This window comes from Sciurus vulgaris, assembly GCF_902686455.1.
Source record: "Sciurus vulgaris genome assembly, chromosome: 10".
In the NCBI taxonomy this organism is placed as follows: domain Eukaryota; kingdom Metazoa; phylum Chordata; class Mammalia; order Rodentia; family Sciuridae; genus Sciurus; species Sciurus vulgaris.
In genome coordinates this window covers 1681188-1696774 of record NC_136470.1, presented here as the reverse complement: position 1 = coordinate 1696774, position 15587 = coordinate 1681188, and the positions used below count along the sequence as shown (strand labels likewise).

The following is a 15587-nucleotide window of genomic DNA, read 5'->3' as shown; positions in this document are numbered from 1 at the left end:
AGACCAGCGGCTGCCCACAGGCCTTCCTGACCAAGGTGTGGTGGGGCCAGCTCTGCGTGGACAACGGGCTGTGGCGGGTGACCCTGTGCATGCTGGCCTTCCCGCTGCTGTTCACGGGCCTCATCTCCTTCAGGTGCAGGCCTTGGGGCTGTGGGGTGGTCCTGGGGTGGGGGCCCCTGGGAGCAAGTTGCCGGTCCTCCTGGTTGTGCCAGGATCCCAGAATGCTGGGGGTGCCTGGGGGCCCGCGTGCCGCCCGCACCCCTGTGCACTGCCCACTGCTGGCGGAGGCGGGGTGCTGGCCAGCCCATCTCCAGCCTAAGCCCCCTGGGAATGGGGAGGGTGGTGCCGGTGGTGCCCCCTGGTGCTGACCTGGGCAGTCCAGGGGGCGCAGGGCGCCGAGGCCGAGAGCCTTCCTGTCCTGCATGGCTGGAGTGGTCTTCCCATCAGCAGGGCATGGTGGTGGCTGACGGTGGCTGGGGATTTGGGCCTGTCCAGCACCCCTTGTGGCCTCCTCAGAAGCAAGTGGTGTCCTATTGAGCCATCAGCCTATTTTACTGGGAATTGGATGGAGGCTCTGGGTCCCCTGGGAGCCCAGGCACGGACCTGGGGCCCCAGCCCAGTGGCCATCGGGTGACAGGCTGTCCCCCTTTATGGGGGCACCTGACATCTGAGTGTCCACCAGCACCAGGAGACTGCAGGTGGGCTCCACGCCAGGCTGGGCTCACACTGCCCCTGGCAGGAGCCACCTCTGACGTGGCCCTGGGCAGAGGTGGGAGGGTTGCTGGTGGAGCCTCACTGTGCTGGGCTGGGTCCCTCCCCTTCTCTGTGGCTGTGTGGGTGGGTCCTGAGTCCAGAGGGCCGGAAACACCCAGGCTGTTTTGCTGGTCTCTCCGTAATGGCCACGTGACTCGTGCTAGGTGGCGCTCCCCAGCGCCTCCCCCTCCTGGCCCTGTCTCAGGGGGACGTGTGGGACTGGAGACCCTCGGCCCTCACGCTGGCCCTCCTGTGGCAGGGAGAAGCGGCCCCAGGCGCTGGGCGGCCCCGCCCGCGCCCGCGCCTTCTTCACGGCGCCCGTGGTGGTCTTCCACCTGAACGTGCTGTCCTACTTCGCCTTCCTCTGCCTCTTCGCCTACGTGCTCATGGTGGACTTCCAGCCCACGCCCTCCTGGTGCGAGCACCTTATCTACCTCTGGCTTTTCTCCCTGGTGTGCGAGGAGACGCGGCAGGTGCGCACCAGGCCCTCCCAGCGTCCCGGCGCCGCCCACGGTGGCCCAGGTGCCCACCAGGCTCTCCTGCCTGGGAGACGCCAGCCTGACCATGTCCTCACAGTGGACCTTGCCCGTCCCCAAGGAGCCGTGCCAGGCCCTTGGGAGCCAGTCGAGCCCTGGGCAGAGGGGGCGCCGGGCCCCACATGGGAGCCTTGCAGGTGTCCCCACCTCGGGCCCTGCAGACATCCTCCCCTTCCCACCTTGTCTGATGGCCCCAAAGGGGCGACCCACAGGCTTCGGGCAGGGACATCGCTCTCACCCCTGAGAAGGGCATTGCCAAGCGTGGGGTCCCAAGGCCACGTGAGGCCGGATGACGTGCAGGAAGGGGGCCGTCCGAGAGCGCTGGGCTCTGTTCCCCGTCTCTGCAGCACAGTGCAGATTAGAGCCAGCCAAGGGAAGGGCACGCGCCCCACCCAGGACCCTCAGAGCCCAGGCCTCCAGGTGCCACTGTGGCCGCACTCTCCCAGTAAGGACGTGGGACAACTCTCAGGGGACCCTGTCACCAGGGACACTCCCTGGGGCCTCGGGCCCCAGGACTTTTATTGGGTGTCTGTCACATAGACTGCCTGAGCACCCTGTGGCCGACCTCGGCCTCTCCAGAGGTTGAGCTGACTCTGCCCAGCCCACCCGCCCCTTCCCCATCACACCACTGGACCACCTAGAGTGCCTGAGCCCAGGTAAACAAAGATGTGCCTCCAGGGAGCACAGTCCCAGTTCTGAGCTCTGAGGTCGCCTTACAAGACTTCCTGACCGCCTTTGGGCCAGATTAGTGTGGAGGGTCCCCACTGTGACCCTGCCAGGCCAGCACCAGGGGCAGCAGGTGGATGGACTAGGCTGATGAGTCCCTCAGGGGTGGGCTGGGCCCAAAAGGAGAAGGTTCTGGTCAGCCTGACTTCTGGTTGCTGACCTTGCAGACCACCAGGCCCCAGAGAGAAGTCCTGCTTACCCCGGGCCAACATGCTGCCTGTTGGGGTCCCTGGGAGAAGTCAGGCCCCTAGGAAGGAAGCACAGGGCTGGGCTGGGCAGGTCAGGAGAGTGCTGAGGGCCTGGCCAGCTGCTCCTGCAAGTGCCTCCTTCCAGTCGGTCTCCCCATGGGGGCCAGAGGTCTGCCTGCTCCTGAACCAGCCTCGCAGGGCCCTCAGGAGGGTGCTCTTCCCTCAGACCCAGGGACGGGCCTCGTCAGTCCTCCACTCAGCTGCTGGGACCAGGGGCCTGGCAGCAGGGGTGGTGGCCACGGGCTCCAGGTCCCCCCAGGGCCCCTCCTTTCTGGGAAGACAGGCCAGGGCAGAGACCCTTGGGGAGCGCTGGCGCCCGGCGAGGAGGCGTCTCCCACACGCACGCACGCTCACGCCGGCACAAGCGGGCACACGTGCCCTGGCGGGCCACCGGTTGGAGGGAGGGCCCAGCTGGAGCCTGGCAAGAGCTGCTGTCCGGCATGGCTGCTGCCTCTTGCCACCCACGAAGGACGGCGTGTGGGCGCTGCAGTGACCGGGTGGTGGCCCCGGCCTCCCCCCTTGCCTGTCCCCCAGTAGCTCTTCTACGACCCCGACGAGAGTGGGCTGGTGAAGATGGCGTCCTTGTACTTCAGTGACTTCTGGAACAAGCTGGACGTGGCTGCCATCGTGTTCTTCATAGCAGGGCTGACCTGCCGGTGAGTGCCCAGTGCCCTCTGCCCTCGTCCCCGGCAGCTCAGCCTCTGCCCAACGCCATCAGAGCTTGGGTGACTTGGTGCCCGCTGAGCCAGCCCTCGGGGCTGCTGAAGGAGCAGGGCAGGGAACACAAGTGCCCCTCGCCCACCTTGGATGGCCACCGATGTGCAGGACCACCAGCTGCAGCCAGGAGGCCCGGCTTCCCCGATGCATGTGGCCCTCTGCTCCCTGCACCCCTCCTGCTGGACACTCTCGGCCCACTGGGCCCTGTGTCTGAGAGGCCATGGCACCCTCTCTCCATGAGGCAGGAGCGACCTGGAAAAGCGTCCTGTTTCCCAGGATGTCCCCCAGTCCTGGCTGTCCTGCTGAGGCTGGGCTTCTGGACCCTCCTGAGGCGCGTCCTGTGCTCCTGGAGGCTCTGTCCTTGGTCTCACCCCTTGAGGCCCCCAGAGACTCCAGTGGCCAGACCTGGGCTGGAGGCAGGCTCTGGAGCCGAGCGCGGCCTGGGCAGCGGAGCCTGAGGCGGGGTCTCTGACCTGGCCGGCTGCCAGGCTCATCCCGGAGCCTGAGGCGGGGTCCCTGCCCTGCCCGGCTGCCAGGCTCATCCCGGAGCCTGAGACGGGGTCCCTGCCCTGCCCGGCTGCCAGGCTCATCCCGGAGCCTGAGGCGGGGTCCCTGCCCTGCCCGGCTGCCAGGCTCATCCCGGAGCCTGAGGCGGTGTCCCTGCCCTGCCCGGCTGCCAGGCTCATCCCGGCGACGCTGTACCCAGGGCGCATCATCCTCTCTCTGGACTTCATCATGTTCTGTCTCCGTCTCATGCACATTTTTACCGTCAGCAAGACTCTGGGGCCCAAGATCATCATCGTGAAGCGGATGGTAGGGGGACACCCACGCTGGGCCCAGGGGCGTGCCCCTGCAGTGGGGCAGGCTGGGTTCCAGCTCATCTGTAGTCCCGGGTGCTGGCCCGGCCTTGCACTTGGGTTCCCCAAAGGCTGGTGGTGTCTGCTCCCGTGCACCACCTCTCTGGCTTCTCCTGGCTCTCCCTGGCCTCCGAGGCTGGCTTCCATCTCTGTTCTGCTGCGGTGCATTCCTCCTTGGGTGGGTTGTTGACCCTCCCTCACCTCAGGGTGCTGCCCATATGGGGTTGGCGAGCTCTGAGGACGGGGTGACCCGAGCTGCTGCCAAGGATCGCTGCCTTCCCACGTCCACGTCGTGTGTGGTGGTGGTTCTGCCTCCACTGCTGGCACTGAGGTGCTCAGGGAGGTGCGTGGGCAGCCTTGGTGCCTGTCTCTCTACAGATGAAGGACGTCTTCTTCTTCCTCTTCCTGCTGGCGGTGTGGGTGGTGTCCTTTGGGGTGGCCAAGCAGGCCATCCTCATCCACAACGAGAGCCGGGTGGACTGGATCTTCCGAGGGGTCGTCTACCACTCCTACCTCACCATCTTCGGGCAGATCCCAGCCTACATCGATGGTAGGAGCCCAGACAGGGGCCAGGTTGGGACGTCTGGGGGACTGTGACTCTCAGAGGCTGGGAGAGCTGAGGCTCCTGCTCGGTCAGCAGCAAGTGCCCAAGGCCGAGTAGAGGTGGAGGGTGTCCCAGGGAGCCGGAGCAGTGTCACACTGAGGCCCAAGTGCGCCGGGGTGGCCTGGGTGTGGGGCCTCCGTGCCAACAGCTCTTAGTGCTTTACAGAAGCCCGCTGTAGAGCCTTCGCGCCACCCCAAGACACCCTCCCGTCGCAGTGGCCTCCCTTCCCCGCCTCAGCATGGCAGGCGCTGATCTGCTTGCTGTTGACCTGCGTCTGCCTCCCTGACCTTTCCCGTAAATTGGAAAATGGAACATAGATTTGGCGTCTGGCTTCTTTCACAGAGTGCAGGGTTCCCAGGTCCATCTGTGTTGAGGCACATGTCAGGGCTGGACTCCCTTTGGTTGCTCAGTCATATTTTGGTTCGTCTGCACCGCGCCTATTGTTTGCCCAAAGCTGGTGAACCTGCGGGTCATCGCTGTGATTTGGCCCTGTGAATACTGTTGCCGTTAACACTAAGTCTTTTGAGGCTGCACTCTTACATACTTCAGCAAGGTCCCTGGAGGCCAGACCCCCATGCTCTTGCCCGTCACCGTCCCAGCGAGCTGGTGGGTGGCCAGGGCAGCTCACCAAGGTTTTGATTGACATTCCCCTCGTGGCTCAGTGCTGAGCATCCCTTCCTGCCACGTGCGTGTCTTCCCTGGAGATGTGGCCATTCCTACCCTTCACCCATCTCCCCAGGTTGTTCTTTATTTTTCTGTTGTTGAGTTTGAGAATCGTGACACCTGACCCTTTGTGCAGAGATGGTTTGCATTTTGTTGCTACATGATAGTCTTTCACTTTCTTCATGAAAAGACACTCTTGGAAGCATGCCAGTCTTTGATTTTGATGATGTACAACTGAGCAATCTTTTTTTTTTCAATCATTTGTGCTTTCGGGGTCCCGTCTGTGAAACCATTGCCTGACCCAAGGCCACAGAGATTCTTATGCTGCTTTTCTTCTCAGTTTTCTAGCTGTGGCTGCTACTCTGTCCTTTGAATATTTAAATGACTCTTGGTCTGTGGCATGAGGGTCATTCCCTGGTCCAGGGACTAGCTGCTCTCAGGACTGCCCTTTTCACTGAATTGTCTTGGCATCCTTGTTGAACATCTATTGACACGACGTCAGAGATGACTTCTGACGCTCGGCTTGCCTGCTGGTCTCAGGCTGTCCTTCAGCAGCCCCTCACTGCCTTGCTTACCGTAGCTTTGTAGTAAGTTTTGACATCGGGAGGGGCGAGTCTCCTGACTCTTTACCTCTTTTGCTTTGGCCTGTGGATCCCAGGGATCCACAATAGTTTTTGGATCAATTTCTCTAAAAAAAGTCTGGAATTTTGACTGTGACCACAAAATTTCTTTTCACTTATTTCAATTTTTAGTTTATTGCAACAATGGTTTATGGTTTTCAGTATAGAAGTCTTGTGCTCCTTCTGTTAAATTTATTTCCAAGAATTTTATTTTTTCATGCTGTTGTTAATTTTTTCTTTTAAAATCCTTTCCCAAGGGCTGGGGTTGTGGCTCAGTGGTAATGTGCTCGCCTAGCATGTGTGAGGCCCTGGGTTAAATCCTCAGCACCACATAAAAATAAATAAAATAAAGGCATTGTGTCCATCTACAACTAAAAGATATATTTTTTAGAAAAATCCTTTCCCACCAAGCTCAGCTCCCTGGGGCTGGGATCCGTGTCTCCCTATGACTGTAGCTTCAGGAAGTGCCCCGGTGGGGCGGCTGGATCCGGGGAGGGCGCACGTGCCAACCTGGCACTCTAGCTCTGGGTTGACCTTGGCGGTCACGTGTCCTTCCTGAGGAGGATGCCTGCCTGTGGATAGATGTCTCTGGGAACGTGTGCGGGCCCAGCCGGCAGCCGTGCTCACTGGGCTGTGCAGGTGCCCGGGCCTGGGGCTCCTTGGCGGCACCTGGAGCCTGGGTCCCTTCCACCAGCCCCTGTGACCCTGCATTGTCCTCGGCTCCTCCACCCCCACGCCCATTGCCAGGTGTGAACTTCGACGTGGACCAGTGCAGCCCCAACGGCACGGACCCCTACAAGCCCAAGTGCCCTGAGAGCGACGCGGCCCGGCAGGCGCCCGCCTTCCCCGAGTGGCTGACGGTGCTCCTGCTCTGCCTCTACCTGCTCTTCACTAACATCCTGCTGCTCAACCTCCTCATCGCCATGTTCAAGTGAGTGCCGCGGGGTGCTGCAGGCGCGGCCGCTTTCCGGGTCCTGCCCTGGCCCACCTCCTCCTAGAGGACCCCACGGGTGTGGCCCGGGACCCAGGGTGCGTTCCACGGAGGCGCCTCAGACATCCCAGGGGCCGTGTGCCTGGTCGCAGCTCCCTGGCCGCTCCCTGGTCACTCAGCATGCTGGCCTGTCCAGGTCACTACCCCTGGGGGACCCAGAGTGCACTCGTGGCCTGCTCATCCTGGGTGCTGACCGTGCTGTTTGGACAGCCCAGGACGTGGCATTATTTATTCTCAGGTTGGTGGCTCCACCTGGGAACCTGTGGTGGCCACTGGCTGCTCAGGGCTGCCCCTTGTCCCCTGGGTGTCCTGCCTGTGTCCCCACCTGCTGGGCATGCTCCCGCAGCTCCTGCTGACCCTTCTGACGGTGCTGCGCTGCGGCTTTTTGGAGGCCCATTGCGCCCTCGCCACCCCCACGGCCTGCTCGCCCTCCTGCCAGGCCCGTTCCTCCCACGCCTCGGTCTCGCTCTGGTCTGAGGGTCTGTACACGTGGGCCACCCACGACTGTGGGTCAGCTCTTTGTAGGTAGCGTCCCAGGGACCCAGCAGGGCGGGGGGGGCCCTGGCCCTCTCTGGGGAGCACCTTGAATAGTGCCCCACCCTGGGTGTCCACATCTAACCTAGGAAGCGGTGGGCACGCAGTGGCGAGGGCCCTCACAGATGGGATGACCCTGGGTCTCCTGGATGTCCCGACATCAGCAGGGGGGTCCACACGCGGTGGGCAGGAGGCTCCAAGTCGGGGAGGACATGATGGCAGGAGCGGAGTTTGAGGGTGCGGGGCCTCCAGCTGAGGGATGTGGGGGCCTCTGGAGGGTGGGAAGGGCAAGGGACAGTCCTTCCCTGAGACCTGCCGCGGAAGAACCCTGTGACGCTTGGGGTCAGCCAGGGGGCCTTCTGACCTCAGAAGCCCAGGAGCGCGTATTGGAGGGTCTGAAGACACCAAGTGGTGGCAGTGTGTCACCGCGGCTGTTGGAAACGAGTGGTCGCAGAGCCTTCGCTTTGGAAATGTCCAGATTTTAAAGAGCGACCTGGTGTCTTGAAACATTCCATCTTATTAGAACTTTTAGGATATTCACTATTTTTGTTGGTGAAACAAATGGTGCAAAGCAGGCCACCTGTCCTGCCGACCTGGGTGGACGCCCTCGTCGTGGGCCCCACGACCTCCTTCTAGTGTCCCATCTCTGGTTAGTGTGGCAGCTGGTGGGCCAGGGAGTGGGGGCCCACTGGGCTCCTGTGGGCTCCAAGCTTGGAGCAACAGGAACACCGAGGGGTTTGGGCCGGAGTCGGAAGGCAGGAGATCACTGAGCAAGAAGCCTGGGGCCGGGCCAGGAACCCCCGGCAGCTGGGCTCCACAGCCCACTGCTGCCCCGCCAGCGAACAGCCCTGCCGTGGACGGCTGGCCTGCCGATGGCGCTCCCCCAGATTCAGAGACCCCTCAGGCACCCGGCCTCGCCACCTCTGCAGGCGTGCTCCAGCCACGGCTCTGACAGCCCTTCCCTCCTGCTGTCAGGCGCCCGTCTCCGCTCGCATCAGCCGAGACTGGGCTGGCCGCCGTGTTAACGTGGAGAGCCTCCCACTTGAACGGGGAACCAGAGGCCAGGCTGGCAGAAGGCCAGTCGTCTGACTGGGATGTCCTCTGCCCAGGCCCAGCCTCAAGACACACCTGGATGGTGGCGTCTGCACAAGGCCGGGGGGACACCATCTGGAGATGAACCCCTCCTAGAGGTCAAGAGCATCGGTGTCTGTCCACTTCTGTCCACTAGGAAGGCTTTCGGCCTCTGAGAGTCACGTGGCTTGTGGGCTTTCCCACCGGGCTCTCAGGAAGCCGGCCCACCTCTTGTGGTGTCCCAAGCTGTGCCCCTGTGCCGCTGCTTCTGCTGCCCTTGGGTACCCACCAGACACCCGCGCCTGCTTCCTGCTGACACACTGACCTCCTGTCCTCCTGACCTCCCTGCCAGCTACACGTTCCAGCAGGTCCAGGAGCACACGGACCAGATCTGGAAGTTCCAGCGCCATGACCTGATAGAGGAGTACCACGGCCGGCCCCCCGCGCCACCCCCTTTCATCCTCCTCAGCCACCTGCAGCTCCTGGTCAAGAGAGTGGTCCTGAAGATCCCAGCCAAGAGGCACAAGCAGCTCAGTGAGTGGCCTCCCCATCGCCTGCGCAGCCATCCTGGGGTGCAGGTGGGGCCCTGGGGGGCAGCTCCTTCTAGAAGACGGAAGGCTCAGCAGGCATGCTGACCGCTCAGGCTACTGGGCACCACAGGTGCGGTGGGGGCAGGTGGGTGACAGGCCCAGGGGCCCCAGGTCAGGTCTCGGTGGGTTCCAGTCCCCTCTGTCTGACCCAGCCCTGTCCCGACAGAGAACAAGCTGGAGAAGAATGAGGAGGCAGCCCTCCTGTCCTGGGAGATCTACCTGAAGGAGAACTACCTGCAGAACCAGCAGTACCAGCACCACCAGCAGCCAGAGCAGAAGATTCAAGACATTAGCAGCAAGTACGGAGGCCCGGCGGTCCAGGGTGGGAGCTGCTGCGATCCACGGGACAGAGTGCCAACCCACCTGGGGAGACCCAGGCTCATGCCATGGAGGGAGAACTGGATGTCACTGTGCCCAAATGCTAGGAAATGGCCATCCCTGCCCAGCTCACCCAGCACAGAAGGACTCTGGCCATCAGATAGCCCACACAGGTCTTCACCATCGCCACCATCACCATCACCTGGACCCTTACAGGCCCACAGACCTGTACCCAACAGCTCACCCAGGCCCTGTGGGGTCCTAGGGGAGGCTGGGTGAGGGGAGGAAGACCCAGTGGGCTAGAGAAGGGACAGGCCTCCACAGGAGGCTAACTTGGAAGGGCTGGGGAGGACATCCACACACAGAGTTCAGGATTGTGCCAAGGATGGCTGCCTGTGTGGCTGTTGGTGCAGCACCTTGCTGCGGCTCCTTGGGGCCCAGAGCCCAGCCCTGGAACGCTGGCACAACTGTACCGTCTCCCTCTCTCCACTCCACCCCCTCACTTCTTTCCAGGATGCAAGGCTGGTGAAAGATCTTGCTGTTCCCTCCTTTCTGCCCCCAACCCATCAGCCCTTGTAGTTGCTGGCAGGACCTGACTGCCCAGCAGCAGGTTGCAGGGAGACCCAGCCTCAGGGCTCTGCTTCAGCGTGTCTCACTGTGGCCAAGCCCTGCTCCTGTCTGGCTCCAGGTTCCTCATTAAGTGAAGGGAGGGTGGGGAAGGGGACGAGGTGCCACCTAGTTAAGGCAGCTCCTGCTCTGGCATGGAGGTTACTGTAGGTGACAGAGCTGATGATGATGGTGCTGATGGTGGTGCTGATGCTGGTGATGATGGTGATGCTGATGGTGGTGGTGGTAATGGTGATGGTGATGATGTTGGTGATGGTGATGGTGGTGGTGGTGATGGTGGTGGTGACGGTGGTGGTGGTAATGGTGATGGTGATGATTGTGGTGATGGTATTGGTGATGGTGGTGGTGATGGTGGTGATGGTGGTGGTGATGATGGTGTTGGTGATGGTGTTGGTGGTGGTGATGGTGGTGGTGGTGATGGTGATGGTGGTGGCAGTGATGATGTTGGTGATGGTGATGATGATGGTGGTGGCAATGGTGGTGGTGATGGTGGTGGTGATGGTGGTGGTGGTGATGGTGTTGGTGATGGTGGTGGTGGTGACGGTGGTGGTGGTGGTGGTGATGGTGATGATTGTGGTGATGGTGGTGGTGATGGTGGTGGTGATGGTGGTGATGGTGGTGGTGATGATGGTGTTGGTGATGGTGTTGGTGGTGGTGGTGGTGGTGATGGTGGCGGCGGTGGTGGTAATGATGGTGATGGTGCTCAGGGTGTTTCTGAAAGGCCCCTCCACCCGTTAGGATCTCTGCCACAGAGCCCCAAAACTGGGAGCAGTATCACTGAAGTTCAGCAGTCAGCATGAGAGTACTGACGACAGGTGTGCCGAGGGCTCTCTGGGCCAGGCATTCACCTGCACCTTCTCGCTCACTCCTCCTGCAGAGGGAGGCGGTGTTTATCCATCTTTACTGTCGAGGAAGTAGAAGTCAGGTAGCCTGCCATTTACTCATGGTCAACAGAGTGGCCTGGATTCGAACACCTGCCCTGTGACTTTGCAGTGCCCTGCTTTAAGAAACTAGGCTGGTCCCAAAGAAATCAGCTCCCATTGTCCACCCAGCCGCTTTGTCCCAGATGTTTCAAAGCTGTGGAGGCTCAGAATGGATCTGATGCTGATGCCCAGCCTGAAACCCACAGGAAGTCATGCTCTGCTGGTTATCTCCTAAGGTCAAAAAAGCTTACTTAAAATATAAAACTTTCCAAGACAGTCCCTGCCGAATGCTTCCGCTGGAGTGGTAACTGGCATGCTAAGATATCACTCACATTTTCAAAGTTCTGGTTCATGTGTCTAGGAGTCTTGACCAAAAATTGGTGTAGATAAGATCCTACAAAACACCAGGCAACTGGCAAAATGCTGAAATAACCCCTGGGCCCTGCACGGGCCCTACATCAGCCCTGCCTGGGTCTGGGGAGGGATGTGAGGCCCTGGAGCACCATGGAGTACTGGGTACTGTGTACCAGGCCCCCAGCATTGTGGCTGAGCTGAGTTGACTCCAGCTTCTCACCGCAGTGCAGGGCTGAAGGTCTGGGGTCCCTGACAAGCTGTCTGCAGATGTAGATGCTTCCCACGTCTCATCCCGACCCAAGCACAGGGTCCAAAGATGTCCCACAACTGCTCTAGCGCACTTGCAGACCTGCAAAGGCAAAGCCGGCGCTGAAGTGGGACTGTGTGGGTGAGAGCAACGCCCTCAGCAGAGACCCTCTTCCTTTCCCCAGATGCCTGCGAGTGGGCACACCCCAGTGACACTTGCCCATTGCTGAAATGGCTGTCACTCTGTTATAGAAGAACTTTGCCAGCAGTTGGCACCATAGGCAGGAGAAGAAGCCACCCCTGGCAAAACCAGACAGAGATCTGGGCACGGGATGACCGTGGTCACTCTAACCATGGTCACAGAGGCCAAGGTCGGCAGAAGTGCCTATGTTTTAGCAAAGTTAAGACAAAACCCAAACACTCCCTAAACAGAGCAGTACCCCACCCCCACACCAACCAGCCGCTTCCAGTGACTCGGAGCTCAGAGTGGGGGGCCACCTCAGTCCCTGTGACTCGGGGCTCAGAGTGGGGGGCCACCCGGGGCCAATCCAGATGCCCAGCTCAGGTGTGTGCCCCTACTCACCTGCTTCTTCCCAGACCCCTGCTGACCGTCCGCCTGGCCCTGTGAGCCTGGGCCATGCGTCTGCTGGAACACGTCCCCTCTAGGGTGCTAGCAGTTCACCTGCAGCAGAAACCTCATTAGAAATACTTCCCAACCCGGAGGAGACAACTACAGTGCCGGTCAGCGCAGAGCCTGGGCCGCGGGCTCTGGTAGGGCCGCCAGCAAGTGGGTTCGTATTTCCCCAGTGTCCCAGGGCCCCGACGTCAGCTGGGGCTCAGCTGTGTCCTCTTTCAGGGTGGACACCATGGTGGAGCTGCTGGACATGGACCGTTTGAAGAGATCGAGCTCCGTGGAGCAGAGACTGGCCTCCCTGGAGGAACAGGTGGGTTGCGGGTGGGGTCATCATGGAGACTGAGCACTCCGGGAAACAACACAGAGACGGGGGGAGCTGAGAGAAGTCACCCCCAGCCAGGAGAGCGCCCTCTGCGGCACAGCTCCCTGCCTGCACGGTGTGGTGCTTGCCTACCGGCTCCTGCTCCTGGCTGGTCCCAGGAGCAGACTGCTTGTCCCCCCTCCAGCCCCGGGCAGGCTCCCTGAGGTAGGGAGGATCTGAAGAAGCCGCGCTGCTCTCGAGCCTGCGGCGGCCAAGCGGGAACTAGGAGGAGAGCCGCGGGGGCTGTGTAAAGATGACTCTGAGCTTCCCCGGGGACCACCGGGCTGCACAGAGCAGCATCGGGAGGGAACAGGTGCCTAGATGGCTGGGGTGTGGCTCCTCGCCTTGGAGGTTGTATTCGGGAGCCTGTGGTGTACGAGGAGGGTGGTCAGGGAGGGCAGAGCCATCTTGGGTGGCATGAAGCCAGTGGCTTGGCCTGGTCCTGCCCTGAGGTGTGAGCTTCCTGGAGCTGCATAACAAAAGGCCACAGACTCGGCGGCTTCCACACCAGAAACTGGTTTAGGAGGTCCACAGTCCACAGTCAAGGCTCTGTTCCCTCTGGAGAGTCCCAAGGAGGGTCCTTTCTGCTGCTTCTGGCTTCTGCTGGTCCCAGGCCTCCCTTGGCTGTGTCCCCCACGCGGGTCCCTGTGTCCGTCTTCACCCAGCCTCATCCATCCTGTAGGTCTGGGCCTCCTTTTCTTCCAGGGACACCACTCACTGCATGCAGGGTCCACCCTGAACCACAGTGAGCACACCTTAACTAATTGCATCTGCAAAGATTATTTCTAAGCGAAAGTGCTTTCCAGGGCTCCCAGGGAACCCGAGTGAGGGGCACTTCAGCCCACGGGGGTTGGTGCCCACTCCCCACATGCCCTGCAACTGCGGTGCTGTCTGAGCGGGAGGGGCAGTGACAGGGAGTGCGGTGAGGAAGGTGACACAGTCCTGCTGACCGGGCAGCGCTGGCACCCGCGGCATGGGGAGGGAGGCTGTGGTGGGGAGGCCTGGCTCCCTTGTTGCTGTCCGGGATCCAGGGGACTCAGCAGGGCAGTTCTGGGGTCCATAGCAGCTTCGTGCCTGGGATGGATGTCACCAGAGTCCTGTGTGTGTTCTTACCATCAAGGTCATGGCCCACCTTGTCCACTGGTTCCCCCGACACCTCCTGTCCTTCAGCCTCTGCCACCCCTGGTCCGTGTCCATGGACCAGGCCCTGGGGCTGGTGCTCCTGACAGGCCATGCAGCCACAGCAGCCCAGCCAGCCAGCACGAGCCCTGCTCCAAGTTCATTGCTGTTCCCCTCCAGCTTGGTGCGTGCTGCTGGGTGTCCAGCTTTGGCCAGCCCTGCCCAGGCTGCCATCTCCCAGGGCTCCCTGAGGGTCCAGGCCTTGCGGACACCTCCGACAGGTGCAGCGGTCATGGAACTCCGTGTGGCCTTGATTGTCACAGGCCGCACAGTGGCCTCTGTGCACCGGCCTCTGGGGAAGCTCCTCAGGAGCAGGGCTGAGTGCCTCTTGCTTCTGTTCATGGCACCCCCTCTCCCACTGCAGGTCAGACTTGACCCCTGGGGGCTGCAGGTTGGTCCACTTGCCTCTCTGTGTCCAGTCCCATGGTCACTGCCTCTCTTGGGCAAGCAGCACTATCTGACACTGGGGTCAGCAGCCAGCGTCCACCCACCCAGGGAAGCAGGGTTTCCAGGGCCCTGGCCAGTCCTGGTGTTTCGCCAGCTGCCTGAGGAGCAGATGTGCTTTTAACTTTCAAACAGCTCAAGATGCCAAGAGGCTGAGCGTGTGAGGGGAGGATGGGCTTCCAGCTGGTGCCCGTGGCTCCTGGGGAGCGAGGCCCTGGGCCAGCTGCCAGCCTCACTGTCAAGGTGGGTGGAGGGCAGAAGGGTGCCTGCTGGTGGGCAGCAGGTGCCAGGCAGACCTTTCTTGGGACTCACCTTCCAGGTGGCGCAGACGACCAGAGCTCTGCACTGGATCGTGACGACCCTGAAGGACAGTGGCTTTGGCTCGGAGGCAGGCGTGCCCATTCTGGGTGAGTGGGTGTCCACGCCAGCAGTGGTCTCCACCAGCCTGCGTGCTTGAGTCCGGGTGGGTCAGGAGGAGAGGCAGCTGCAGGGCCCTTGTGGAAGCAGCCTTCAGCTCGGCCCATCCTGAGCCCAGGGCCCACCCCTGTGGGAGCCCAGGACCTGCCCCTGTGGGAGCCGGCCCGTCTCCCGATTTGACTGGGGCAGCCTGGCCCGCTAACTCTGACCACCTCCTCACGCCTGGCTGCAAAGTTGGGGCAAGGGTGGGCAAGTTGTCCAGATGTCAGACCACCCCGTGGCCCAAGGAACAGAAAACAAAGTTCATTTTCCTGAATGTGCAGCTGACCCAAAATGGACATGAGTGAGTAGCTTTCCTTGGATGGGTCTGGCCCCAAAGGGCCAGCGTGCCACCACTGAGTGGGCAGGCCTTGGCAGCGGACTGTGAGTTCCGCCCACTGCTGAGAGCTCTGGCTGCAGCTGCCTTGGCTGGGGACGCTGTCCTGAGCCACTGCTGCCCTCCCAGCGTGGGCCCCGGGGGCAGAGGCCCCTGGCACTGGCATCTGAACCGGGCTGGGCTTCGTGTTGTGCCCGCTCTGCCCCTCCCAGCACCCCAGAAGGCCTGCGACGAGCCAGACGCTGACCTGGGCGCCAGGAAGAAGGCTGAGGAGCCAGGAGATGGCTATCACGTGAACGCCCGGCACCTCCTCTACCCCAGCTCCCCCGTCACACGCTTCCCCGTGCCCAACGAGAAGGTTCCCTGGGAGGTGCGTGCCCTCCTGTGTGCCCAGAGCAGGAGGGGCGGGCTCTGGGAGGGGGAGGTGTCCTGCCCTGCCCCTCCTGTGCTCCTCACGGCTCCCCAGCACGGCAGCCTCACGGGCTCTGAACGTCTGGTGGCCCTGACTTGACAGATGGGGAAACTGAGGCAGGTGGGTCAGGTAGATGGCAGAGAGGGCCTGCGGGGAGCTCCAGCCCACACAAGCTGATGGCCCAGGCTGCTGCTGCAGCTGGTCATCACCCCAGCTGGCCTGGCCCAAGGCCCTCGCCTCCCCCTTGCCCCAGGGCCACTCCCCCAGGGAGCAGCCCTCCCCCTCTCCAGCAGTAGGCATGAGAGACAGGCAAGGGACAGCAATGATACTGGCACTGGGGAGTCCACCCCTCCCTCTCTCATAGTCTCTCAGCCCTTCTGGAACAT

At 61.8% G+C, this 15587-nt stretch overlaps 1 protein-coding gene across 7 annotated transcripts in view; it reads left to right on the top strand.

The window, feature by feature from the left end:
* Positions 1–15587, top strand: part of TRPM2 (transient receptor potential cation channel subfamily M member 2) — a 48273-nt gene that overhangs the window by 24940 nt on the left and 7746 nt on the right. For 5 of the 7 annotated variants that reach the window (XM_079100720.1, XM_079100719.1, XM_079100721.1 and 2 more), the window contains 11 exons: positions 21–133; positions 1013–1226; positions 2801–2919; positions 3661–3793; positions 4216–4387; positions 6472–6655; positions 8673–8854; positions 9077–9209; positions 12235–12322; positions 14316–14403; positions 15002–15159. In XM_079100720.1, the coding sequence (XP_078956846.1) occupies positions 21–133; positions 1013–1226; positions 2801–2919; positions 3661–3793; positions 4216–4387; positions 6472–6655; positions 8673–8854; positions 9077–9209; positions 12235–12322; positions 14316–14403; positions 15002–15159 (1584 nt within the window). Of the gene's footprint in view, positions 1–20; positions 134–1012; positions 1227–2797; positions 2920–3660; positions 3794–4215; positions 4388–6471; positions 6656–8672; positions 8855–9076; positions 9210–12234; positions 12323–12518; positions 12687–14315; positions 14404–15001; positions 15160–15587 lie in introns of those variants that run through there. The other 2 variants (XM_079100724.1, XM_079100725.1) reach the window with 2 other exon arrangements.